We start from the raw sequence: 26,168 nt of genomic DNA, 5'->3' as shown, positions 1-26,168 counted from the left end.
GCCTTGAGCCTGCTTCGGATTCTGTGTCTCCCCCTCTATTTGTCCCTCACCCATTCATGCTTTGTCTCTTTCTGTCTCTCTCTCTCAAACATAAACATTAAAAAGAAACAGATGAAGTTCATTTTAATAATGTGTTTTATTTAATCCGGTATATGCAAAATACTATCATTTAAACATGTAATCAGTATAAAAATATTAATGGGATATTTTACATTATTGTTTTTCCTACTAAGTCTTTGAAATGTGGTATGGATTTTACACTTTTGGCACATCTCAATTCAGGTGCTAAAATTTCAGTTGTATTTATTTATTTACTTTGTTTTTTGAGAGAGAGCATGTGTGAGCATGTGAGTGGGGGAGGGGTAGAGGGAGAGACACAGAGAGAGAATCCTCAGCAGGCTCCATGCTAACCACGGAGCCTGACACAGGGCTCAATTGCATCATCCTGGGATCATGACCTGAGCCGAAATAAAGAGTTAGACACTCCCCAACTGAGCCACCCAGGCACCCCTAAAATTTCATTTTAAAGTAAAATGTAGGCCTATTAAAATAGCAGTTATATTTAGCAGAAAAATATTTTATATGGCTTCCATTTTTTTATTAGAAAAAAAAAGTTTTAATGTTTATTTTTGAGAGACAGAGCACAAGCAGAGAGGGGCAGAGAGAGAGAGAGAGGGAGACACAGAATCCAAAGCAGGCTCCAGGCTCTGAGCTGTCAGCACAGAGCCCGACGCAGGGCTTGAACTCACAAACCATGAGATCATGAGCTGAGCCAAAGTCAGACGCTTAACCAACTGAGCCACCCAGGTGCCCCTGGCTTCCATTTTTTAATTTCAGTGAAATAAAATTTAAAATACCATTTTGGACATTTCACACAGACATTAGATCAGTTTAATTTTTATAAACCAAAGCAGAGATGGGAGTATGTCTGGGTTTAGGATCTGAGAATCCACTGACATGTGTCAGGATCTGAAAAAACAACTTAATCTCAAAAATGAGGTGACAGAACTCAGGAAAGGATGAGGAAAAAAGGAAATTCTATTCATTAGGGTAAATAGGCAAAAAGTAAGAAAACTTTGTACAAATCAGACATTTGTGAAAATCTCCACAAGACAGGCAGTGATGCTTGAGTAAGAAGTCAGTCCAGCAGGAACAGAGGCTTGGATGGGAGCATCCAAGCAGGACAATGGTCCAATGCACTGGGAAGTTAAATTCAGCAGATTGAGCAAATAAATAAAAATACTGAGGATTGTTTTTCTCACTGCCTGAGAAGAGTGATACAGATGTGGGAAGAAAAAAGGATAGAATAAACCCTATGGTGTTGGATTGTGATTGGAGGTATTGATTATCGATGCATATCGATGAAAAAATAAATATAGGCATAAATTTGCGCATCGACATGTACATAGATGCATTTCACATGCACACATCTTATTGCCTAGGTTGTCCACTGAGGGGATTGCAAACGATGATACCCCAACATCAGTAAGCACACCAAGCACCCAAATCTTGGCTTCTAAATACCATTTCCCACTTAGAGGAACCAGTCAGTGCTCCCCCTTGGAGAGAGGGCTGATTCCATAGCTGGGGCTGGAAAATTTTTGTGTTGGAAATCAAAGAATGATTGTGTATACATCAAAATATATTTCTTTCAAGTGTTTTTGGTTTTGTTTTTTTGTACCTGTGTAAAGAAAATGGTTAAAACAAGTCAGAAAATAAAAAGACAGGTGGGAGAGTTCTGTAGACATCTTAGTCGAAAGCCTTGCTCTGATGTACTGATAGATCAGACCCTATTCATTCAGAAGTAAGTTAGAGAAAAAACATTCTTTTTGGCATTTTTGATTCTAAAGCTCTAGATTGAGAGGCATCTGAATGGCTCAGTCAGTTAAATGTTCGACTCTTGATTTTGGCTCAGGTCATGATCTGATGGTTCGTGAGATTAAGCCCCACCTTCTTTGACTCTGTCCTGACAGTGTGGAGCCTGCTTGGGATTCTCCACCACCCGCCCCCCCCCCCCCCCCCCGCTCTCTCTCTGTCCCTCCCCTGCTTGTGCACACACTCTCTTTCAAAATAAATAAACTTTAAAAACTCCCAAAACTCTAGATTGAGATTTCTTTTTTTTTTTTTAATTTTTTTCAACGTTTATTTATTTTTGGGACAGAGAGAGACAGAGCATGAACGGGGGAGGGGCAGAGAGAGAGGGAGACACAGAATCGGAAACAGGCTCCAGGCTCTGAGCCATCAGCCCAGAGCCTGACACGGGGCTCGAACTCATGGACCGCGAGATCGTGACCTGGCTGAAGTCGGACGCTTAACCGACTGCGCCACCCAGGCGCCCCTAGATTGAGATTTCAATGAGAATTGGAACATTGATACATTAGCTTGATGTAACTTTGTGCCACTGTTGCAATGGAACGTAGACTTATCGAGAAGAAGGCAACTTTCATTTTATTAGTAAGATGAATCAAATTAATATTAACTTAAAAATGAGTTTTCAGGGGGCACCTGGGTGACTCACTCGGTTGAGTGTCTGACTTCGGGTCAGGTCATGATCTTGTGGTTTGTGAGTTCTAGCCCCACATCAGGCTCGCTGCTGGTCAGCCTGTCAGCACAGAGCCCGCTTCAGATTCTCTGTCCCCTTCTCTCTGCCCCTTCCCAGCTTGTGCTGTCCCCAAGATAAATAAAAGACTCTTGAAGAAAAATGAGTTTTCTGGTTTCTTCCAATGGGCTTCGGTCTCAGGCAAGCTCTCCCATATGGCAGCAGGGCTGGCCCTGGGCACCTTCTGCTCTGATGATATCCCTTCCCCACCCCCAACTGAAAAGGGAAGTGAGGGCTGTCTCCTGAGCACTTGGGAAGGGTAGCTGGGGAGGGTCCTTGGGGGACCCAGTCTGGCTCACTCGTTATCCTTGATCCAAATGCCGTGGCCAGGCCTGGGTCACGTGCCCACCCTGCAACCCGGGTGAAGTGGGTTGGTGAAACCAGCTTTACCGGAACCATATGGACTGGGATCCCAAGAAGGAAGGTTCCCCAAAGAAAGTTGAAATACTCTTTTCAGCAAGAGGGGAACGCAGACTAGCCGAATAGAAGCAACGGATGCCCACTCCCATCATCCCCCGCTCCAAATTTTGTGGTCTTAGAATTCCAGGATTGCCTTCCTGATAAATGTTGGTTGACAGTGCTTTGAAATGCCAAAGGCATTTCCACACCTACGGATTTCATTTTTGTTTCATTTAATGATCTTTATTAAATTTATTTTATTTTTAAATGTTTTAAATGTTAAATATTTTATTTTAAATTTATTTTATTTTTTATTTATCTTGAGAGACAGAGAGCACGTGTGCTCACGTGCAGGGGAGGGGCAGAGAGAGAGGGATTGAGAGTTGCTGGGCTGTGCCACACCAACCGTGAGATCATGACTTGAGCCGAAATCAAGAGTCGGATGCTTAACTGAGCCACCCAGGAGCCTGCAAATATATTTTAAGTTATAAAGATGACAGTAGGCTTTGGGTAACGAGTGAAACCAAGCAAAAATATATTTACGTTTAACCACTTTTCCTCACCCCATCCACAGAGTCTCCTGTGGCTCGTTAGCAGCCGGGGGCGTGTCTTCCGTACCGTTCTCTGCTCACGCGCACGTGGATTGCCTTTCTTTTGTTAATGTTGTTAGTTTTTATATAACTAGTTTTCCTTTCTTGTGTCAAGGCATCTCTCTATGAGCGTGGGTTCACGTCCATCCATTTCTAAAAGAATTTGTGAATTTGTGACTATTTGCATGTGAATTAAGATTCACATAGTGCAAGAGGGTTTAAATGAAACGTTTCTCTGCTGTACTTTTCATCTCCGTGGCTTATTTATTTTATACCTGGAAGTTTGTACCTCTTAATCCCATGAAAAATGCAGCATTGGGAATATAGTTAATAATATTGGCATCACTTTGTATGGTGACAGATGTCACTGCCCTTCCCCCCTTCCCCACTTGTGATAGTGCATAATACATAGAATTGTTGAATCACTGGGTTGTACATTGAAACGAATCCAATACTGTATGTTGATTGTACTTCAGTTAAAAACTAAAAAAAAAAAAAAAAAGCAAAAAAATGTTTCTCCCACCCTTCTTTCCCACTCCTCACTCTTCCCTTCCCTGGAATATTAGGAATCCTCCCAGAGAGTATCTGCAGGTGTAAAGATATGTAGGGACGCCTGGGTGGCTCAGTCGGTTAAGCGTCTGACTTTGGCTCAGGTCATGATCTTACAGTTCGTGGGTTTGAGCCCTGCGTCGGGCGCTGTGCTGATAGCTCAGAGCCTGGAGCCTGCTTCCGATTCTGTGTCTCCCTCTCTGTCTGCCACTTCCCCACTCATGCTCTGTCTCTCTCTCTCTCAAAAATAAATAAACATTAAAAAAGTTTAAAAAAAGATTTAAAGATATGTAAATGTAAACATTTCCCACATGCATGGGAAACTATTTATTTTTATTTATCAATGTATCTCAGAGACTGCTCTGTATGAGTAGGTAGCACGCTTCCTCACTTTATTTTATCGCTGCATAGTTTCCTTGTGTGCATATACCTGCATTTATGAATCTCCTGCTGATGGACCCAGGGTGTTTTCCATCTTTTCCCATTGCAAGTAGAACCGTAAGAAATATTCTTTTTACAGTCACTTTGCACAGGATGGCGTCTCTAGGTGAGTTCTTAGAAGTGGAATTGTTGGGTCCAAGGACTTGTGCAGTGGAAATGTGGCAGATTGCACAAAAGGCTCCCCTCAATAAAGTGCTACCAGTGTGTGTCCCTCCTCACTGCTGTGACACCAGTCTTTAAAATAGGAGTTGCAGGGGAGCAGCGCGTGGGTGGCTCAGTGGGTCAAACAACTGACTCTTGATTTCGACTCAGGTCATGATCTCGCGGTTGGTGAGTTCGAGCCCCACGTAGGACTATGTGCTGACAGTGTGGAGCCTGCTTGAGATTCTCTCTGTCTCTGTCTCTGTCTCTGTCTCTCTTTTTCTGCCCTTCCCCCTGCTTGCTCTCTTTCTCTGTCTGTCAAAGTAAATAAACTAAAAAAAAAAAATAGAATGGGAGTTGGATGGTTTTCGGGCAGGGTGAAGGCAATGGGGAGATTCTTGCTTGTTCTCCTATGGTGGTGTCTCTGAGATGTGTCCTCTGTTCTCCTCCGTGTCTCCCCAGAGCAAGCTGGTGAAATACTTCAGCCGACAGCTGTCCTGCAAGAAGAAGGTGGCCCTGCAGGAACGCAACGCCGAGCTGGACGGCTTCCCCCAGCTCCGGCACTGGTTCCGGATCGTGGATGTGCGCAAGGAAGTCCTAGAGGTGACTAGAGACCGTCCCCTGCCCCCTGCCCCTTACCGGCTGATGCTGGTCCCTCGGAGAGATGGTTTTTGCCTGTGCCTGGCACACGGTAGGCCCTCCATAAATATGCATTGGGTGAAGGCACAGAGGATCTTTGATGCTGTCCAGATGGTTAAGAGTGTGGTTCTCCGTTCAACTGGGTCCTCTTCCAGCCCTGCTACTCATTAGCTCAGTCACCGTGGCCAAATCACGTTACCTCTTAGACCAGTGCTGCCCAGAAGAACCTTCTGCTATGGTGGAAATGTTTTGTACCTGTGCTGTCCGATACGGTAGCCACGGCCACGTGTTTGCTCTTGAACACTTGAATTGTGATTAGTGCGTGTGTCATTAGTGTGGCCAGTGGCCACCATATTGGGCACCCCAGACTGAGGGCCTTACTTTTCTCATCTGTTAAGTGGGGTAATGATGGTCTCCTCTTCTGAAGTAGCTCGCATGACAAAATGAGATGATCCATCTAAAATGTTACATTCACTCTCTGGCACCTAGTAGCATTCAGCAAGTATCAGCTTGTTATTATTGTTGAAAACTTTGATAGTAATAGGAGTGGACCACGTCCTGAAAATCCCGAGGATGGTGAGATTTTGTCCTACCCTCTTGGATCCCAGGCTGTTTCCAGTAGCCAGTCCAGCCTGTCCCAGTGAAACCCACTTACATTCGTTGAACACATGAGGCCAGGCATTGTCCTAAGGGTTTTACACCCAGGACCTCAACTGTTGAGGCTGTTCAGACCCTCACAATGACCTTTTCAGGTGGGGACCGTTATCCCCATCGTGCGGATCTGGAATCTGAGGCTCAGAGATGAGGCGGCTTCCCTTGCTAGTGGGTGGATGGGTCTGGAAGCTTGGGAGGACTCTGGAGCATGTGGGAGGCACTGTGATTTCTCTCCCTCTTCCTCTGGCCTGGGACTCTCTGAGCTGGGTAGGAGCGAGGGTGCTGGGGGCCCCTGGGTGGCTCAGTCAGTTAAGCTTCTAACTTGGGAAGTTTGGGAAGCTGACTGCTGTCAGCTCAGAGCTGGCTTCAGATCCTCTGTCCCCCTCTCTCTGCCCCTCCCCCTCTCAAAAATGAATAAACATGAATAAAAAGGAGAGCCCCCCTCCCGCCCCCCGCAGGACCAAATGCCATTTCTCTCGATGCACACTTGCTTGAAACGGCCTTTGTTTTTTCCAGACCTTGACCTCTGTGACAGCTCGCCTGAACCCACCGGATCCTGAGCTAGACAGAGGACCCGCACGTTGCCCCATCCCTGCCCCCCATTTCACGCATGTGCACTAGATGGTGTTTGATTCTATGTTATTTCATTCCCAGGATGGAGGTTTCATGTGAATATTCTTTTTTTTTAAAAAATTTTTTTTTTCAACGTTTATTTATTTTTGGGACAGAGAGAGACAGAGAATGAACAGGGGAGGGGCAGAGAGAGAGGGAGACACAGAATCGGAAACAGGCTCCAGGCTCTGAGCCATCAGCCCAGAGCCCGACGCGGGGCTCGAACTCACGGACCACGAGATCGTGACCTGGCTGAAGTCGGTCGCTTAACCGACTGCACCACCCAGGCGCCCCCATGTGAATATTCTTAAAATGAAAGGTCACATATAACTACAGGCAGAACATCTTATTTTATTTTAAGTTTATGTATTTATTTTGAGAAAGACAAAGCATGAGTGGGGGCGGTGGGTGAGAGAGGGAGAGAAGGAGAATCTCAAGCAGGCTCTATGCTGTCCTCAGAGCCCGAGGCGGGGCTTGAACCCATGAAGCCGCAAGATCATGACGCCAGCGAAACCAAGTCAGGCGCTTAACCGACTGACTCCCTCCCAGGCACCCCCAGATAGTACATCTTACTTGCACGAGCCAGTTCACTTCTGGGAGGCTTTTGGGACCATGTATTTATCAAGTGGGATCAATACAGAAACAGTGTTCTCGTCCAGGGGTTGAAAACTGGTGGCCCCTAAGCTGTGTGCGATACACAGACATTTTTTGTTTGTCTGATACAGCATTCTCAATTTTTTTTTTGAGCTAATATTTAACGGCTAGAGAGTTTGCATTAAAAAACCCAGATCTCTGACTTCTCCTGAAAAAATCCGAATTGCTGAACACACCAACCTAAATTCCCGTCTGGTGGCAATGAGCTGAATTCTGCTGCCCCGTGGATCTTACAGGTCCCTGCTAGTTAGCAGTTTTGCTCATGTACATTTACCTGGCCTGCAGGTGCCCCAGCTCTGGCTCCTACAGTAGTCTGTTCCCGTCCTGGGTCCAAGGCCACTAACCGGGGGATAGGGAGGGAGCTGGGCTTCCAGCCCTCTGACTGCAGCTCCTGTGTGAGTCCCCGCTTCCCACCCCCCCCCCCCCCAGGTCCCCTTTCTGAGGAGGAACCAGCAGTATGGAAAAGGCTCCCAAGCAACTGCCTGAGTTCCTTTCTTCCTGTGTGACCCTGGGCAAGTGGACTAACCTCTCTGAATTTTAGCATCCTAATTACAGACTAATGGTGATGATAAAAGTACTTACTTTATGTGGTCTTTGTGACAAAAGAAAATCCAGGAAAAGCACTTAAAACAGTGTTCCATCCACTTCATTTTCATTTATTATTATTCTTTTATCAAACAGACGTGCATCTTCGCTTTTAGTCTGGGTTGTTAAGGCTTTGTCCATTTTTGATGTCATTATTCTGTGATTTTTTTCTGTGGCCCCAACTTTTCAGTGAAAATTGGATATTTGGGGGGTAAATTATGGGATTACAGTGCACAAGTGAGTCCTGCAGCGAAGAGGAGAATTCTTTAATGTTGTGAATGAGTTCTTCTAAATATGATTCATTTTGTACCTTCAGATCCTGGACTATCACTTTTCTTAAAGTGGGGTTTATGTGCACTGCGTCCCTATATGAGAAACCCCAAGTACCGTTCTCTCCTGCTCCCTGACCTAGTGCGCTGGAAGGGCACTGATTGGGCTTCGTGGCTTTTGCCCTGCCTCTGTTTTGTGTGTGTGTGGGGGGGGGGTGGATTTTTTTTTTTACTAATGCGGTTTTCCCCCTTCTGGCTGCCAGTTTATGTGTGTGCATTGGGGATGTGGGGGGCGGGGTAGGTGTCCGATTTTGTTGTAATACACAGGTACGGCCACAAGAGGGCAGAAGTAATCCACAATGTTGTCCTAGAGTCTCCGTCTTTAGGTATTTAAAATTCTTAAATAATAATATATGTAAAAACATTGCATACCATTAACTGCTATAAAACGAAGGCTCTCCATTTGATACACATGTATAGATGTCAATGCATAAATATGCATAAATGCATGAAGATGCATAAGTATCGAAGTTTGACAAATTTAAAGGTATATCTATCTATATTATGGTGTCCAGGGACACATCATTTTGGGAAAGGGGGTGTGGGAAGGGACACCTGCCCAAGACATTTATAGCTGGCAATCCTACTGGTTCTGTTCCCAGCTGATCTCTCCAGAGGTGTCCCTGTCCCCACCCCGTGCTATACCCCAGCCTTACCATTTTGTCTTAGAATATAGACCCATGCCCTGGGGGGCTCAGTCACCAGTCCAGTTTCATTTCCAGCACATACCCACAGTGTTCCAGATTACTGCCCCTTAGGGTTCCTAAAGCCCCAGTCTGGAATCTCGAATGGGTGGCTGGGGAGGACAGCCACCAAGAGACTTGGGGTATCCAGTTTGCTCTGCTCCAAGTTTGCCCTGCACTGGGGACAAGCCAAGCTGAACAGGAGACACAGAGGGCCATCCAAAGACAAGGAAAGTGGAGCCCTGCCCATAAAGAAGCTACCGAGGGGGACAGATAATTAACTATCACCACCTATGGAGCGCTAGCTATGTGCTAAAGATAGGCGCTACCTTACAAAGTACAAGCACTTAAGACACCCATTGTACAGGTGAGTAAAGTGAGGTTCAGAGAGGGTAAGTGACTTTCCCGAGGCAATGAGTGGCAAAGCTGAGATTCAAACCTCAAACGGAGGCCTGTTGGACTCAGGAGTCAGAGACCCAACCTTCCGCACAGGGCCGGGTGTTCCGCTGGGTACCACTAGAGGGCAGCACGGAGGCTCAGCCCACTTTCCTTCCCTCTGGGTGCTTGAGGTCCCTTCACGTTCACGGAGCTCCTTACTTCCCTCCTGCAGGAAATCACCCCTGGCCAGCTGAGTCTGGAGGACCTCTTGGAGATGACAGATGAGCAGGTGTGTGAGACCGTGGAGAAATACGGAGCCAACCGGGAGGAGTGTGCCCGCCTCAATGCCTCCCTCTCCTGCCTCCGCAACGTCCACATGTCAGGTGAGCGGGCCTTGGGGATGGAGACCCCTCCCCAGCACATCTGCCTCGGTTCCTCCAGATTTCTGTGCCCACTCTGCAGGCCAGGATGAGACGGAGTCAGCTTTGGATGGTAAATTCCACTCATGAGCAGAGGAGAGAGGAGCAGTGGTGGGGTCAACTCTTGGAAGCTCTTGCTCAAGGAAGAGCTGAGGTCAGAGAGCATTTGGATCTGGATAATAAGGGCCCAGATGTGGAAATACAGGGTGTGCATAGGTGATCAGGGTCTTTTTACCAGAGACATTCTTAAATGCCTTTGTATTTCGGTCTGTATCCATCTAACTTCTTATCTTATTATTATTATTTTTTACCTAAACCATATACATTCATTGTAAAACAAAACAGAAAATAGATCAAAAGAAAATACTGCCCAAGCTCTACCCCCTAGGGAACTTACTGTTGTCATTTTGGTAAGTGTTTTGGTGTAATCGTTACAGACAAGTGGGTATGTGCATAACTATTTAAAATTTTTTTTTAATGTTTATTTATTATTAAGAGACAGAGAGAGACAGAGCATGAGCATGGGAGGGGCAGAGAGAGAGGGGGAGACACAGAATCGGAAGCAGGCTCCAGGCTCTGAGTTGCCAGGACAGAGCCTGGTGTGGGGCTCGAACTCACGATCCGCGAGATCATGATCTGAGCCGAAGTCGGACTCTCAACCGACTGAGCCACCCAGGTGCCCCACATAACTATTTAAAAAAATTTTTTTTAATGCTTTATTTATTTTTGAGAGAAAGAGAGACAGAGCATGAGTGAGGGAGGGGCACAGCGAGAGAGGGACACAGAAAACGAAGCGGGATCCAGGCTCTGAGCTGTCAGCACAGAGCCCGATGCAGGGCTCCAACTCACGAGCCGTGAGATCATGACCCGAGCCGAAGTTGGACGCTTAACCAACTGAGCCACCCAGGCGCCCCACGTAACTATTTTTAAACAATAGAATTAGGATTATCCATGCACATTTTGAAACCTGTTTTTTTTTTTTTCACCTCATGAAATAACTTCTGTGACTTGTTTCATCAGTTTGGGGTCCAAATTGTTAAGAAATAAAATTCAACTGGAGATCAGTTGCGAATCAGGCGGCATCCTTTCCAGCAAGTAGAGAAGTTGTACAAAATGGAAGGTTTTTATAGGCAGGAGGGAGGGACAACAGAGTTCTTAACAAAACAAAAAGGAAGATTGTTTCAGGAGAGGTTAAAACTAATTAAGTCTGGGTTTGCTATCTTGGTAGAATGACTCAATTTTGGGCGTGTTTTTTTCTTCCTTAACATCCTCTTTCTTTGATCTTTCCCATTAATTGCTCAGACCCCTGTTTGCCTTCATTAGCGGGACGTCAGATATCATCCTCTTGAGGCCTCCTGCTTCTCCCTAACTTCATGATTTCCCCACAAATTCTGGGGCCTTTGCAGTCCTAAGGGGTCAGCTGGTCAAACACCAGCCAAAGGGTTATTGGTCCGTCTGCCTGCTTGTTTCCGTTTCGGCCACAAGGTGTCACTGTAGAACTTTAGTCTTTGCTGGACTCAACGTGGAGCATTCAACAAGTATTTACTGACTATTGTGTTCCAGCAGGGCTGGAATACAGCAGTGAAGGAAAGAGAACATATATGACACAGGTTATTGGCCCAGATCCCCACGCATGCCCTTTTGTATTCTTTCTTCCTAGCAGATCCTTATCCAAGCTACAATCAAAGGGACCCTGAGTTGGGGGCTGTCCTGTCATTGAAGGATATGGTAGCATCCCTCGCCTCTACCTGCTAGATACCAGGAACACCCTCTCTTCCCCCAGTCCCGGTCATGACAAACAAAAATGCCTCCAGATAGTCTGGTGAACACTGCCACGTAGCTTTCCAGAAAGTTCGTCTCAATTTATGCCCCTCCCCTGTCCTTCCTCCTTGCTCCCTACAATGCAGGAGAGTGAGGACTGAGGTTAGGTTCTTAATTGCTTTTCAGAGTTCAGTTTGCATCTTCTCACAGAGTTGTGCTACTGAGTTTGGAGAAGCCCGTGTAAGTGGAGCTGCCCTCCATGGGTTGAACACTCAGCCTTTGTGACATCCTGGGCTGGGTGAAACCTTGAGAGGGCCTCTAATCTGCTGTTTTTCAGTTTTGATCTAGATACACAGAAATGAGGGACGCCTGGGTGGCTCAGTTGGTTGAGCATCCGACTCGTGATTTTGGCTCAGGTCATGATCCCAGGGTTGCAGGATCGAGCCCTGCGTCGGGCTCTGCACTGAGCGTGGAGCCTACTTAAGATTCTCTCTCTTTAAAATAATAATAATAGGGGCACCTGGGTGGCTCAATCGGTTGAGCGTCCGACTTCGGCTCAGGTCATGATCTCACAGTCTGTGAGTTCGAGCCCCGCCTCAGGCTCTGTGCTGACAGCTCAGAGCCGGGAGCTGCTTCGAATTCTGTGTCTCCCTCTCTCTCTCTGCCCCTCCCCCGCTCATGCTCTGTCTCTCTCTCTCTGGCAAAAATAAATAAACATTAAAAAAAATTAAAATAATAATAATAATAAAGATACACAGAAGTGAATCAGATTTACATTGTACACACATATACACAATGTACCCACACAGGTACGTCACTGAAATGAGTCTCATGGAATAAGGAATTACCATCAAACTCATTCTTACCATGCACACTATTTAGTATTCTTTGCTTTTTTATTCTGTGTCACTTACCAAATACTGGTAATGACTGCCACTTTTATGTCACACCTCACTTACGGGTTGTGAGCCATGGTTTGGGAAACACTGATCTCTTTGATCCTTGTGGGGAAGAAAAAATTTTCCCCCTACCCTTCTTGGTACTGGGCTGGGAGGGCCTCTATAATATAAACAGATTAACAGGAGAAAAACAAACAAGGTCTATATACATGGAAGAGCCCAGGAAAACTGAGTAGCTCGTCAGAGTGGCCCGTCTCTAGCTAAAGACAAAAGAGGATGTTAGATGGGGGTGTGGGAGGCAGTTATGGGACGTGACCAGGAAAAGCACAATTAACAAGGGTAAGGTGGTTGTGCGAAGGAAGTCTCTGCCGTCTCCACTGATAGGAGTTTGTAGCGATTTAGAGTCACGTTTCTGATGCTGACGTGTGGAGGTTTCCCTTGTAAATGTCAACGTCTTTTATAAAAGCGTGACTTCTAATCCGTTTTCAGAGCTTCACCTGTGTCTGCTGTTTCTTAAAAATAACCAGCCTAGGGGCGCCTGGGTGGCTCAGTAAGTGTCCGATTTTGGCTCAGGTCATGATCTCACAGTTCATGAATTCGACCCCTGCATCAGGCCCTGTGCTGACAGCTCGGAGCCCGGAGCCTGCTTCCGATTCTGTGTCTCCCTCTCTCTCCCCCCCTCCCCTCGTGTTCTGTCTCTGTCTCAAAAATAAATAGAAAACATTAACGATTAAAAAAGATGATCAGCCTAAAATAACCCTTATGCCAAAGAGACATGCTTTGGGGTGGCCGGTTCAGTTCCCCTTCACCCTCCATGCCTCTACCAAGTCTTTCCCAGGCGGCTCAGATTCCGTCTACGGGTCCTGCCTCTGATGCCGGCCTTACGGCCACTGGGGGCCTTGATGGCAGTGGCCAGTGCTGCGCGTTTGCCCAAACCCTGTGGCGCTTAGCGCACAGGTCGGCGTGAGGGGCAGCTCCACTCAGTACCGCATGGGGTGCGTCACATTGAATACAACCCAAAGAACTCTTTATTACTTGTTACAAGTAAGGGGAGTCCTCGGAGCATCGCCTCTCCCAACAACGAAACCGGGGGAGTTTGGAGCCGCGGGCACGTGCGTATTCACGGAGGAGCTTGGCAAAGGGCATTTCGGTCTAGAATTGGGGCGAAAGACAGAGTCCAGGTCCTGGTTGATGGAAGTCACGGGGCCGGTCGGGGTCGGCATCCTCCGTACTCTGGCTCCAGTGAGTTCCATGTCTGCGTGCTCACAGGGACTGGAATCCTGCAAAAAGAACACAAGAGTGGGCATTGGGTCAGTGTTTACTTTCGAAACAGCACTGAGAGTTCTACCACTGATTTATTGTCTCTGCAGCGGCTGGACTCGGTCGCAGCTTGGTGGTGGCTGTTTGTTTTTTACATTCTTTCGTTCCCTTAAAGTCATTAACTACTGAGGTATGTTTTTCTGCAATCTTTATGTATCGCAGGGGGTTCTGCAAGAAAAGTGCTTGTGCGAAGAGGTGCCTGTCAGGCGTCGATTACAAAATGGCTGGGGTCCTAACCTGGCTTCTCTGATGTTAAGAAAGCTGTATCTCATCTTCTCTGGGGACCCCTCACTCTGTCTTGTCTACACACTCAACTCCAAGTTCCCTTAATGTCATACTTTATTTCTCCTCTTCCTGTACACAGCAGGGATGCTTGTCACATTTTAATTTAAATTTCAGCCGTTTTGGGGGGAGTGAGTTTTTTAAATTTTCTAATTTTTGTAATTTTATTTGTGAGAGAGAGGCAGAGCACAAGTGGGGGCGGGGCAGAGAGAGAGGGAGACACAGAATCCGAAGCCGGTTCCAGACTCCGAGCTGTCAGCACAGAGCCCAACGCGGGGCTTGAACCCACGAACTGTGAGATCGTGACCCGAGCCGAAGTCGGACACTTAACCCACTGAGCCACCCAGGCGCCCCGGTTTTTTTTTTTAATTAAAAAAATGTTTATTTTTGAGAGAGCACACGTAGTGGGCTCTGTGTTGACAGGCTGACAGCAGTAAGCCCGATGTGGGGCTTGAACTCAGGAACTGTGAGATCATGACCTGAGCTGAAGTTGGAGGCTCAACCAGGGTGTCCGGGGATGCCTGTCTCCCCCTCCACAGGTCAGGGATCGTACCTCTTCTTGCGAACCATTTTACTCCCGGCCAGATGTCAATATCTGTAGGGACTTAGTAAATATTTCTGAATTGCTACCTGAAACCCATGCAGATCACCAGTGGCTTAAAGTGCACGGTCTTTTGCACAGTTTGCAAAGTAGCTCAGGACTTGGCTTCTGTTTGGAGCCCCACCATTCCCATTTCCCCCTCAAGCCTTAAATGTATTGGACAAGTCTACTGGTTACTTAGCGTTTCCCAGGTCATGCACGGATTTCACACCTTGGCACAGGCACCACTACCTGGAATCCCCTTTCTCTTTGTTCTCCCAGTTAATCCCTCCTCAGACCTGACTCCTGCCTCAAAGCCTCTGCACTTTGTTGAATGGGTGAATGAATGAATACTTCTGTCACCAGCTGACCGTGTCTTACAGCGATTGTCAGTCTCCTCTCCTTACTCCCTCATGTGACTGTGATCTTCCCTAGGGCAGGCACCCTGCTAGTCACCCTTTGAATGGGTGTATCAAATCTGAGCCTTGCTCCCGGCTCAGATTGCCCAGGTGGAGGAAAGATCCAGGAAGCTGCCTGATGTGCTTGCTACCGCTCTCCACCAGGGGGAAGCAGTGAGCCATCCTCGACCAGTTCTTTTAAATATTCTCTCAGAGACGATCATCATTCCTTAGAAACTTCTAATGATCTCAGGATCTGTGTGGTTCCACCATTCCCTGCCCTTCACTTTAACCAAAAATGTTGTCCCAAGCTAGGGAACAAGCTAGTGTCTTTCTCACCAGACTTTTAGACTTAAGCGTCATACCGTATTTATTGGCCTTGGTGGCCCCAGCTCTCAGCCAGAGGACTGGGGTCCTTCACAGTGGTGAAGTCAGATATCTTACATTCTGGTGGGTAGTGGTGATTCAATGCATGTTTGTTAAATGACTGAAGGAATACAGGTCGTATTGAGAAAGTCGTGGAATCATATGGAGAGCGGGAAGCTTTATGCCTGGCAAAGCGTATAATCTTGGCCTGTCTCTCTCTCTTAGAGGATCTAGCATCTTTTATTTTAGACTTGGGACTCTAATCTTAGTTTCCTCCTTGGGTGTTGGGGGTTTCTTTATTTCCCAGTGTCCAAGAAGCCTCCAAGTTAGGAAAAAACTACCCCTACCTCCCATCTGTGAGCGTGTTAGATCAGCCTGAGCCTGAAACCGAAGAATACCCAATTGTTCTTTCAACAAGTTCAGGGGACCCCAAAGCCATAATGCCTTAATCTTTTCTTGTCATATCAGATGTGGCCTGAAACCAAAAAAAAAAAAACATTCATAAATCCATTCAAAACGTATTGAATGCCTGCAATATGTCAGGCACTGTTCCGATCTCTGACAGTGCACGCTTCGTGTCTGTCCTCAAGGGGTTTACATGCTATGGGGGGGGGGGGAGACAGATGACACATTATAATCGTAATAAGAAGTACATTATCAAGTATGTTAGGATGAGTGCTGCAGGGGAAAGAAAAAGTGGAACAGTGTCGGGGGGGGGTGGCCGTGCCCTCCAGGAACAGGAAGGGGGCAGGTTGTCCTATGAAATAGCATAATGAGGGCAAGCCTCCTTCCTCTTCCGTTTTCCTTTCTGCTTCCCCTTCTCAGTCCTTCAGTGTCTGCCAGCAGAATGGAGTCTGGAATCAGACGAACCCGGGTTCTCCTACATTCTGGGTCAGCCCCCTATTAGCTGTACGATTTTGGGTATGGCATCTCGCGGTTCGGAGCTTAGTTTTCTTGGTATGAGGATAAACATGATGAGCGTTTTCCCCCATGGGTCGTTGGTAGGATTGCACGAGGCGATACGGGCAAAGCGCAGGGCCTGGCTTGGATTCGATACACGGTAAGTCTTACCGTTACCGTTACTGTCATTGTCATGCCATCACCCCTGCCCCCGCCCTGCGACTGCCATCACTTCTACCTGTACTGCATGTCCACCAACATGATCGCTGTCCCCATCCCCACCCCCACCCCCACCCCCATCACCAGGGTCCTCTGGCCTTTTTCTGCCTCCAGCTCGTTTCCCTCGACCTTCTTTCCATCCTTCTCTCTTTTTTTCTCCAAAGGGCCCCTGGCCTTCGGTTTTCTCTAATTCTTTGTTTCTCTGATTTCCCTTCCCTCTGAGCCACTGTCTCCCTCAACATTGCTGCTTCTTTAGAACCTGTTTACCCCCTCTGTTTGACTTGATTGCTCTCTAGAGGTGACCCACCTTTCCCTGGCCAAAAACATTAAACAGACAAGGCCAAGCAATTTTTCCATGGCACACAGCCCCATTTTCTCCATCATGGTCGCCACAGAGCTAAGGTCCTCGGGTGAAATTGATTTGTTTCTGGAAGAGTGTGTTCCTGCCCTTTGCTCCCCCTGCCCCCTCCAGCCCCAGACCGGAGACCTCAGGCCTGAAGACAACAGGCTCCCTCCTTTCCTCTCTGGGTCACACACACAGCTGCGCATCAAAGAAGGGCCTGGAAGGGACAAGGCTCAGATATCAGAATACAGATGCTGTGCTTTTTCTCTCTCTTGTTTTCTTTTTGCCCTTATTCTTCTTGGTCTTTGGGCTGCTTTCAGGCCAATAATGGTCAGTCATTTGCATGTTTGCTTTCCCAAGGAAAAAAACCCCAGGTTCCAGATGATGGAAGACCTTGCTTTTCTCCTTCCTTTCTTCCACACTTCCTTATCAAGCACTCAGTGTCTATCAGGCACTGTGCTAGTTTCCAGGGCTTGGGGGCTTTCTCGGGCTTCAGGGTGGAGCTGAGACCCAAAAGCAGGGGGAGGAATTCTCCTGATGACTGGGGGGGGGGGGAGGGGGGCGGTGGGAGCACGCAGAAGTGCCTTGGGGCAGGAGGGAGCAGGTGGCATCCTAGGCTCAGAGAGCCCAGTGGAACTGCACGGAGCTCGCACTGCAGAGTTTTGAGCCGAAGATGCATGATCACCGTCCAGTTCGCAGACCAGCACTCTGGCTGCAGAGTAGGTGGGTGGCCTAGACTGAGTTTTTGGGAAGTGCAGGAGGAGGCTGGGGGTGGGGGCGTGCTGGTGTTGCAGGATTGTGGTGCGCAAAGGTCAGGAAGGAATTCTTGAGAGGTTGTATGGTGCAACTTTGTAAGCTTATTTGAGTAGCTCGCAGACAGGACCCGTGGGCCGAAAGGGCTGCACTTTTGCTGTACGAAGCTGGTGATTATACGCTTAGTGCTCGAGGGGATTATATGCTGCGTGCAGGGAATAGTAGATCATAAATGTCTTCGAATCTCCACTCATAAAACCGCTTTCACAAGATTTTCCCCGTGCTTCTCATTGAGCTTGACGTTAATTATGGGTGAGATGTGCAGGCAGTCATGAGACCCTTGAAGAATGTAGCCACCGGCACGTATCTGATCCTTATCGGAACCGTGCAGGCTGAAGTTCAGCCTGCTGAGCTAAGGGTGAATGTTTTTCTGCTTCTGCCCCTCATCACAGGGAGAGAGAAGAGGCCAGGGTACCCCCATACCCCTGCAGCAGCCTCTCGGAGCTCCCTTTCGTCAGCTCCCTTCCCTGCCAGCTCCTCCTCGGGCACGTCCAGAGGGAGAACTGGCAGCCAGGAGGAAAACAGGATGCAAAATGGCCCCGCAATAGGACAGCCTCAGATGCTCTCTTGTTTCTTCCCAGTTTGGGCTTTGAACGGAGGCCACTAGAACCCTGCCTTCACTACAGCCTTCCTTAGACTGGAACAAAGAGCCGCCCTGATTGCCCCATTGTTGCACTTGCTTCTAACTTTGGGCTGGCCCGGCAGCCCAGGGAGAGGGCCCCTCCCGAAGCCCGGAGGGGCTGGTGTGTACCAGACCTGACTTCCTCTCTTTCCCTCCTTGTGCGCTCCCCAGCCCTGATCCGTAGGTTCTCGGGGGCTGCTTACACAGACGTAGCACCGCGCTGGGTCTCTCCACGGCAAGGGAGAGGCACCGAATGCCACCTTACGTGCAAACGGCTCATTCGCTCCCAGCATGCATCCCAGTCTAACTTCCTGTCTGAGTCGCTGTCGGGGACGAGGACATAGTGGTCGCTAAAACCCACCGGCTTCCCGCTCTCATGGACCTCATATTCTAGGCTAGCTAGATTCATGTGATGAGTGAAACTTACATTCATGAAATTGAAATGAAATTAATTTTGTACAGTCAATAAGAAGTGAAAAAAGTTTTCACTTAATAAATATTTTCACTCAATTTTTCACTTAATCAAAAGTGAACAGATTCACTTTTTCCGTCTCACCAGCCACCTTAAAAATTCTTTTTAATGTCTATTTATTTTTGAGAGAGAGAGAGAGAGACACAGAGCATGAGTGGGGGAGGGGCAGAGAGAGAGAGAGAGAGAGAGAGAGAGAGAGAGAAAATCTGAAGCAGGCTCCAGGCTCTGAGCTGTCCGCACAGAGCACAATGCGGGGCTCGAACCCACGGACCATGAGATTGTGACCTGAGCCGAAGTCGGACGCTCAACCGACGGAGCCACCCAGGCGTCCCCCCAAAGCATTTTTAAGAGGCAGACAAGAGGCCCTTGTGGCTGAACCATAAGCTGTGCTCCGGTGACTTGTTGCTGTGTGACCGTCGACCCCCAAACTTAGTGACTTAGAACAACACGTGCATTGTTATCTCTTCACGATTCTCTGGGTTGCCTGGGCTCAGCTGGGTAGTTCTGTGGTTCCACGTTGTCTGTTGGCTGGGCTGGAACATTCAAGACGGCTCACGCCCATCGATGGCAGCTGGCAGTGGTAGCTGGTGGGAGTGGAGTTTGGGCTGCCTGCTGGGGCACCCACATGTTGCCTTTCCGCGTGGCTTGGGCTGCTTATAGCGGGAGTAAGCATTCCAAGAGGGGGCAAGTGGAAGCTGCCAGGTCTCTTAGAAGCTAGTTCTGGAACAGGTACGGTGTTGCTTCTGCTGGTAACTGTATCAGCGGGGGGCAGTGGGAGAGCAGGAACGCTGCGAGTGTAATGGAAAAAGGAATTTATCGTGGGACTCCAGACCTCATACCACTGTAGGAAGAGCTCAGGAAGTAAAAGTTCAGGAGGGGAGACTGAAGATGCAGAGGAAGGTCTCTAACCTGTTCTGATGCGGGTAAGCCCGCCTGGGGACGTCTGGAGGGAAACCAAGAAGACGACTGGTGTAGACGCCTCTGGAGTTTCTTAGATCTTTGGAGCTGGTGCCTCTGTGAGTTTGCAGGCCAGTGTCTGGTGTTGGATTTGAGGTCGCTGTTGGTCCCCAGGGCCCAGTGTCAGGATGAAGAGAGCTGGCCATGGAGCAGGAAGAAGAGAGGATAAACCAGACCAGCACCCCTGCATCTGTCTCCTGCTGTCCCTGACCCGTGCATCAGAGCATCACAGCTTTACTTCACTTCCCAAATTCTGTGCAACTTTGGCCAATTTTAACCCGGAACCATACAGAGAAGGGGAATCTGGAAACGAGGGTGCCAGCATAGCCAAGCTGACAACACGCTAGACTAGTGCAGGGAGCAGGGGCAGCTGGAGAGGAGGTGCGGGGGAGAGACAGGCAGGGGCCAGCTCAGGAGCCTCGGAGCCGTGGCAAAAAGCTTGGGTTTCTTCAGAACAGAATGGGAAGCTGTTGGAGAGGTTTTAAGAAGGGGATTGTCTTGGGGCGCCTGGGTGGCTCAGTCGGTTACGTGACCGACCTCAGCTCAAGTCGTGATCTCACGGTTCGTGAGTTCGAGCCCCGTGTCGGGCTCTGTGCGGGCAGCTCAGAGCCTGGAGCCTGTCTCCCTCTCTCTCTGCCCCTCCCCCTCTCATGCTCTGTCTCTCTCTCTCTCTCTCTCTCTCTCTCTCTCTCTCTCTCTCTCTGTCAAAAATAAACATTAAAAAAAAAAAAAGGGAGTTGTCTTGACTTGATTCCATTCAACTCCTGAGTCAAGGGTGGATGGAACTTAGGTACGTTTTGTCCATTGGCCAGTCTCCCTTTCTCCTCCTTCGTCCCTTAGTTCTGCTTCCCTTGGGCTTGGCCTCAACTTGCCCTGTTTATTTGACTCTACCTTACCTTCCTTATCTGTAAAATGGAGGTGCTGGTAGTATCTTCCATAATTAGGACACTATTGCCAGAAAAGAAACGAGTTAACGTAAATAAACACAGAGCCAGATGTCTGGCAAATTGCATGCTTACTACATAGTTGGCTATGATTATCTTTATTATCATTTTGAAAGTCAGAGCCCCCACCCCGCCCGCCAGCCTTTGTCTTACAGCCAGGGAAGCAGACCCCTCTCTGAGAAACCTGGTCCAGGGCTTAACCTGCCCTTCCCGATATAGCTGCTACTCTCACTTTCTTGCAGGCCACCTTTGACCCTTCTCTTTAGCCCCCTGCCACTTCATGCGGTCCGCTCTGGCTTTTGTGGGAACCCCCCAGTGGGAACAAAGAGGGCCTGGCTCCCGGCTATCATCTCTGATCTGAGCCATGGTCCTCCTTCTCTGTATTCCTTGCACCTGGGAGGTAAAAGAGCGGAAGCATTGGGCACAGAATTTGTACTGTGTAGTCTGCAGGGGCCGAAATGTTTGAGGATCGTGGGTCCCGCGTCCACTAAACCAGATGAACTGAATCAGACCCAAACTGTTAAATCTTAGAATCAGACCCCAGCTCCTTCCCCCAGGCTCCTGGTTGGTCCATCTCCAGATGTCTTCATTAGCTCCTCACACCAGCTACCCTGACCTAATTGCATTTCCTTGAAAAGCCTGCCACGGGGCCTTTGCACAGGTCATCCTTTCTGCCTGAAGTGTTCTCCCCTCATCTTTCCGTAGCTGGTTCCTTGTCATTTTGTTCTCAGCTCAAATGCCACCTTGCCAGAGAGTCCCACATCCGTCTCAGTCACTCACAGTCCCATTACTCTGTTTTGTTTTCTTCACGGTTCCTATCACATGTGAAACGATTTTGTTTATTTGTTTGTTTCTCTACTCCTCACCAGAGCAGTCGTGCTCAGACCTGAATGTGCATCAGAATCCCCGGTAGGTCTCCCGGACTTTCTGTTTCAGCTGGTCTGGAGAAGCACCCAGACACCTGCGTTTTGTAACGAGTTCCCTGGGCGCTGCTAGTTTGGGGATGCCACTTTGGGAGCTGCTGTGCCAGAATTGTTCCAGAGCCTGGCTCAGAACTGTCGAGCAAAAAGTAGTCAGTGAGTGATCAGATGAATGATGGAGACCCATGAAAATAGTTAAGAGCAGATATTGGTTGGGTCCTTAGACAAGTGATGTGCCGGGCTCATTTAATCCTTTCAACTTTCTAAAATATTTATTTAATTTTGAGAGGCAGAGAGAGACAGAGGGCGAGCAGGGGAGGGCCAGAGAGAGAGAGGGAGACACCGAATCCGAAGCAGGCTCCAGGCTCCGAGCTGGCAGCACAGAGCCTGACGCGGGGCTCGAACTCATGAACTGCGGGATCATGTCCCAGGCCGAAGTCGGACGCTCAGCCGACTGAGCCACCCACCCCGGCGCCCCCTCATTTAATCCTTTCAGCAACCTCATGAGGTTCATATGATTATTCTTTCTGTTTACTGGTAAGAAAACTGAGGACCAGAGAGGTAGCCTCCTTGGCCCGGGTCACGTAGCAACTGAGTGAGTGTCAGAGCCCGGGTTGGAGCCCAGGTAGGTCTGGCTGCTGTCAAGCCAAGTCTCCTCCTGTAAGAAAGCCATTAAGAGATGGCTTCTCCTTAACCCTGCGGGCGGGGTTGGTCCGTATATTTCCATTTGCTCAGTTTGAGTGTGCATCCCCCTGGTGGTTATGCAGGGTAAAGCAGCTTAAACCAGAAATGAGATAAAAAGGCCTTATTAGAGCCCCCGTATACATACTGAATAACAATGGCATTGCCCGTCCACAGAACCCTTCAGTTTTAGGAAGCCCCTGCCTGCCGGTGATCTTATTTGATCCTCACAGATGTACCAGTGGTGGGTAGACCAGGATGAGCACCCATTTCACAGGTGGGAAAACTGAGGCCAGCAGAGGGACACTTTGACTTGCTGCAGAGCAGGGGTTGGAACTGCGGAACCCGTTCCTGCTTCTCAGTGCAGAGCCCTTTCTGCTGTGGGCTGTTTGGGGATGCTGGCCGGGACCCCGTTGCCCCTCCAGGTTGAATCCCAGAGCTGCCCAGCTGGGACACTGCCCTGTGGTGGGTGTGGCTGGGAAGGGTCCGAAGTCCCTTGAGACTCCTCAGAGCCCTGGGAGGCTCCCCTTTCTCCCAGCAAGGGTCAGTCTCCCTCGGTGAGTATTTCTGCGCTGTTCTTAGCAATGGTTCTGAGAGAGAGTGGGTATGTGATCCTTGGGCATGCGATTATATTTGAAAAGCTGAGTCAATATGCAGGAGGAAGCAGGGAGGGCAGGGAGGATGGAGAGAAGCGTTATCGGGTGTTATTTTTAGGAACCGTATTCCCTACCCACCCCCACCTCACGCCCCCAGTGTCCCAATATTGGGATGGCATTGCTGGAAATGAGATGGTCTCAGTTTGTTATGGTCATGCTTTTCACTCAGGTGGCCTTTTAAGGCGTTGTTTAATTATTTCCCTGATTACTGATTTAACAATCTTGCACAGGAAGTAACCCAAAGCTATTGTTCGGGGGAGGGGGAAGACAAGGCAACGTTTGGACCCAGCTCGCGTGTTACTTATTGTTTTCAAAACGGATACATAGAAAACAGTTCCAGAAGGAGATACGCTTGGATATTGTAGCATCTTGGATATTGTAGCATCGTTGTTTTGGATTAGGGGTGGTTATGATTTCTCTTTAGGTTGTCTGCATTTTCTATCTTTCTGGGCACGAAGCAACCAGTTGTGTAGCTTCCTAGAAAAAAAATTTGAAGGAAAAAACTCCTCCTCGAACCCAGTTTGTTTACCTTGTTCTGTCCCCCTTGTCATATGTGCCTCCCCCGGCTGCTGGTGCCTGTTGGGGCTGTTTGCCCAGACCCTGCAGAGTTCAGTGATATTATCTATTCATCAAACCTCTCCTCTTTGTGTCTGTTCGAAAGAAAAACTTCCTGGCTGCATGTTCCTGAAGCAAACCTTCCCATGGCTTAGACAACTCCTGATGTCGCCTCAAGGTGCCACTTAAATGCCACCACTGCCAGGAAGCCCGCCTTGATTGCCCCTGCTCTTCGCTTGTTATCGAGTTATCCTGTAGTTGTTTTGATATATAAGTATATAAGTCTCCCATGTCAGATTATAAATTCCCAGACAGCAGGTACCCTCTCTTGGCCACAACAAAAATAATAACAGGAAATGATTGAGTGCGTAGTATGTGTCAGGGATTATCCTGCGCTGATTTTAGGGAAAACTCCACTTACTCTTCAGAACTTCCCCACGAGAGAGGGACTTTTGTTTTGTTTTCCGATGATCGAACCGAGGCACAGTGGGTGAACGAAGGGGTCCAGGGTCACGTGGCCAGTAAACTGCAGGGGCCAGGACTTGAGCTCTGCTGACCACACACTTGAAACACAAACACGGTGCTTCTTTTGTTTTCTAGAAAGTCTTCCTCACGGCAGCAAAGTAGCATTGAATGAATTAACAAGCAAATGAACCGTCACGATTTAATCATGGAAATGATGCCCTTGGAGCAGAAGGTTGAAGCATTTTTAGATTTGCCCCAGGAGAGAGTAGTGAGCGGAAGACAGTTTCTGTCTAGATGTCAGCGGTGGGCTCCCTCAGTAGAGATGAGGAACAGATAATGAGAGAGAATTCTGTCCAACCTAGACGTTGGCACACAGTCCACGGCCACGTTCTCCCTCTACTTTTGTAAATAAAGCTTTATTGGGACACCACCACACCCACTTGTTGACAACATCTATGGCTGTTTTCACACTATAGCAGCAGAGCTGAGCTATGTGGCAGGGGGTGGTAGGGCCCAGAAAACCTGAAACACTAACTGTCTGACTTCTTACAGAAAAAAATGTGGTGCCCTTTGCGATGAAAGGCTAGGCAGGAGAGGACTGTCGGCTCAAACAAATACACACAGGCTTGAAACCGGGAGAGGTCTCGGTCTGATGTAAAGAGGATCCGCCTTTGGGAATAGGGGAGTCAGTAAGCAAAGCGGTCCCCAGGCTGGAGGAGGGACATTGTCCCTGGAGAGCTCTACGGTGAGGATAAATTACGGCTTGCACCGTGGTTCAGCCTTTACGTGGAGCTATCCTTTCTGAATGCCTTACAGTGCTGTGTGCTCAGGGGAAGGAAGAAAGGGTGTGAAGGATGGGCATGCTCAGAGAGGTTAAGTAACTTGCCCGGGGTCACACAGCTAGGACCTGTTAGAGCCTGCCTGCACTCAGACTCATGCCAGTCTCACCCAAAGCATGCACTGTCATCACACAGAGTTTTAAATGCCAACTTTTCTTTCTTTAAAGAAAAAAATTTTAATGTTTATTTATTTTTGAGAGAGAGAGAGAGAGAGAGAGAGAGAGAGCACGCACGAGCGGGGGAGGAGCAGAGAGGGAGACACAGAATCGGAAGCAGGCTCCAGGCTCCGAGCTGTCAGCACAGACCCCGACGCGGGGCTCGAACCCACGAGCTGTGAGATCATAACCTGAGCTGAAGTCGGACGCTCAACCGACTGAGCCCCCCAGGCGCCCCAAATGCCGACTTTTCTTGCCTGTCTCCGCCAGACTGTGGGTTCTCTGGGGGTGGGGACCACGGTGCGTTATCTCTGGAGCACCTTCAGACCAGTGCCCCGCGAGGCATCCTGCTGGCCCAGTGGGATTCTGAGTGTGGGGCACCTCACGCTCCAGATCTCCCTCCTGACCTCACCCCTCACTTGGAAGAGGAAACGCGAAACGGCCTCCCTTCCCGCAGCCACACAGAGGGCGTGTCGACACCTGCACATCAGCCCCGTCCTTGGGAACAAGCTCAGTTTAGCTCTATCATCTGATCGTTTGCTTTCTTTAGCGCTTTTGTTTTCTCCTCTGTCTGGTGCTTTGTGGAGGAGAAATGAGGCGGGCGGGCTGTGTCACCGGATACAGGGATGCCCTCCAGAAGTGAGGCTGACACTGGTCTTCGAGCTCTCTCTTCTGAGGACCTTCTGCCTTTATTGTCACAGAGGTTGGAGGGCTTGAGACGCACGTGGCTGTGGTTTTGCTTTAAGCCCTAGACTCCTTGCTCGAAAAAGTGAGGGTCAAATAGCTGCTCAGCTGCAGACACTTGGATGCTTTTTCCTCCCAGTGTTTATTGCCCTGGAGACACCATCCCACCGGGACCACCTTGTGATGATTCCCGACGGCCACCAGGGGGTGCTGCCCGCTAATCTTGCCTTTGCCGAGCCGCCAAAGAATTGGCTCAAGTGCCACTGAAAAGATCTACACTGATGTGCAAACGACGAGGAACCTCGGTCTGATCCTCTCAACTTTCAAATAGGGAAAAACCGAGTCCCTGAGAAGAGAAAGGCGTGGCCCAGCCATGGCAGGGAACAAGTGTGGGCTTAATTCTGTGAATTCTGTGCTACCCACAGAGCATTCTGGGCAGGCTGAACACAGGTGGGTGGGGGACCTTTAGTCTGGACTCGAGAGAGCTGCCCGGTCTCAGCACAGGCTGCTGGTTCCTTCCTGCCTCCCATCGGCTCAGCAGGGGTCTTGCTCCCGCTAACCTTCCTGTAGGGCTCATGTCACTGTCGCTTGTGCGCTCTCTCTCTCTCTCTCTCTCTCTCTCTCTCGTTGGTCTCCCTGCCATGCTGTGAGACCAATTAAGACAA

General features: G+C 48.7%; 1 protein-coding gene across 3 annotated transcripts in view; it reads left to right on the top strand.

The window, feature by feature from the left end:
• The window catches only part of KSR2 (kinase suppressor of ras 2), a 428,047-nt gene that overhangs the window by 86,555 nt on the left and 315,324 nt on the right, over positions 1 to 26,168 (top strand). For all 3 annotated transcript variants that reach the window (XM_047828846.1, XM_047828844.1, XM_047828845.1), the window contains exons 2-3: positions 5,182 to 5,322; positions 9,486 to 9,636. In XM_047828846.1, the coding sequence (XP_047684802.1) occupies positions 5,182 to 5,322; positions 9,486 to 9,636 (292 nt within the window). The remainder of the gene's footprint in view (positions 1 to 5,181; positions 5,323 to 9,485; positions 9,637 to 26,168) is intronic.

This window comes from Prionailurus viverrinus, chromosome D3, assembly GCF_022837055.1.
Source record: "Prionailurus viverrinus isolate Anna chromosome D3, UM_Priviv_1.0, whole genome shotgun sequence".
Taxonomy (NCBI): Eukaryota; Metazoa; Chordata; class Mammalia; order Carnivora; family Felidae; genus Prionailurus; species Prionailurus viverrinus.
Note: the sequence above shows the minus strand (reverse complement) of the source record. Positions and strands in the feature narration are given on the sequence as shown.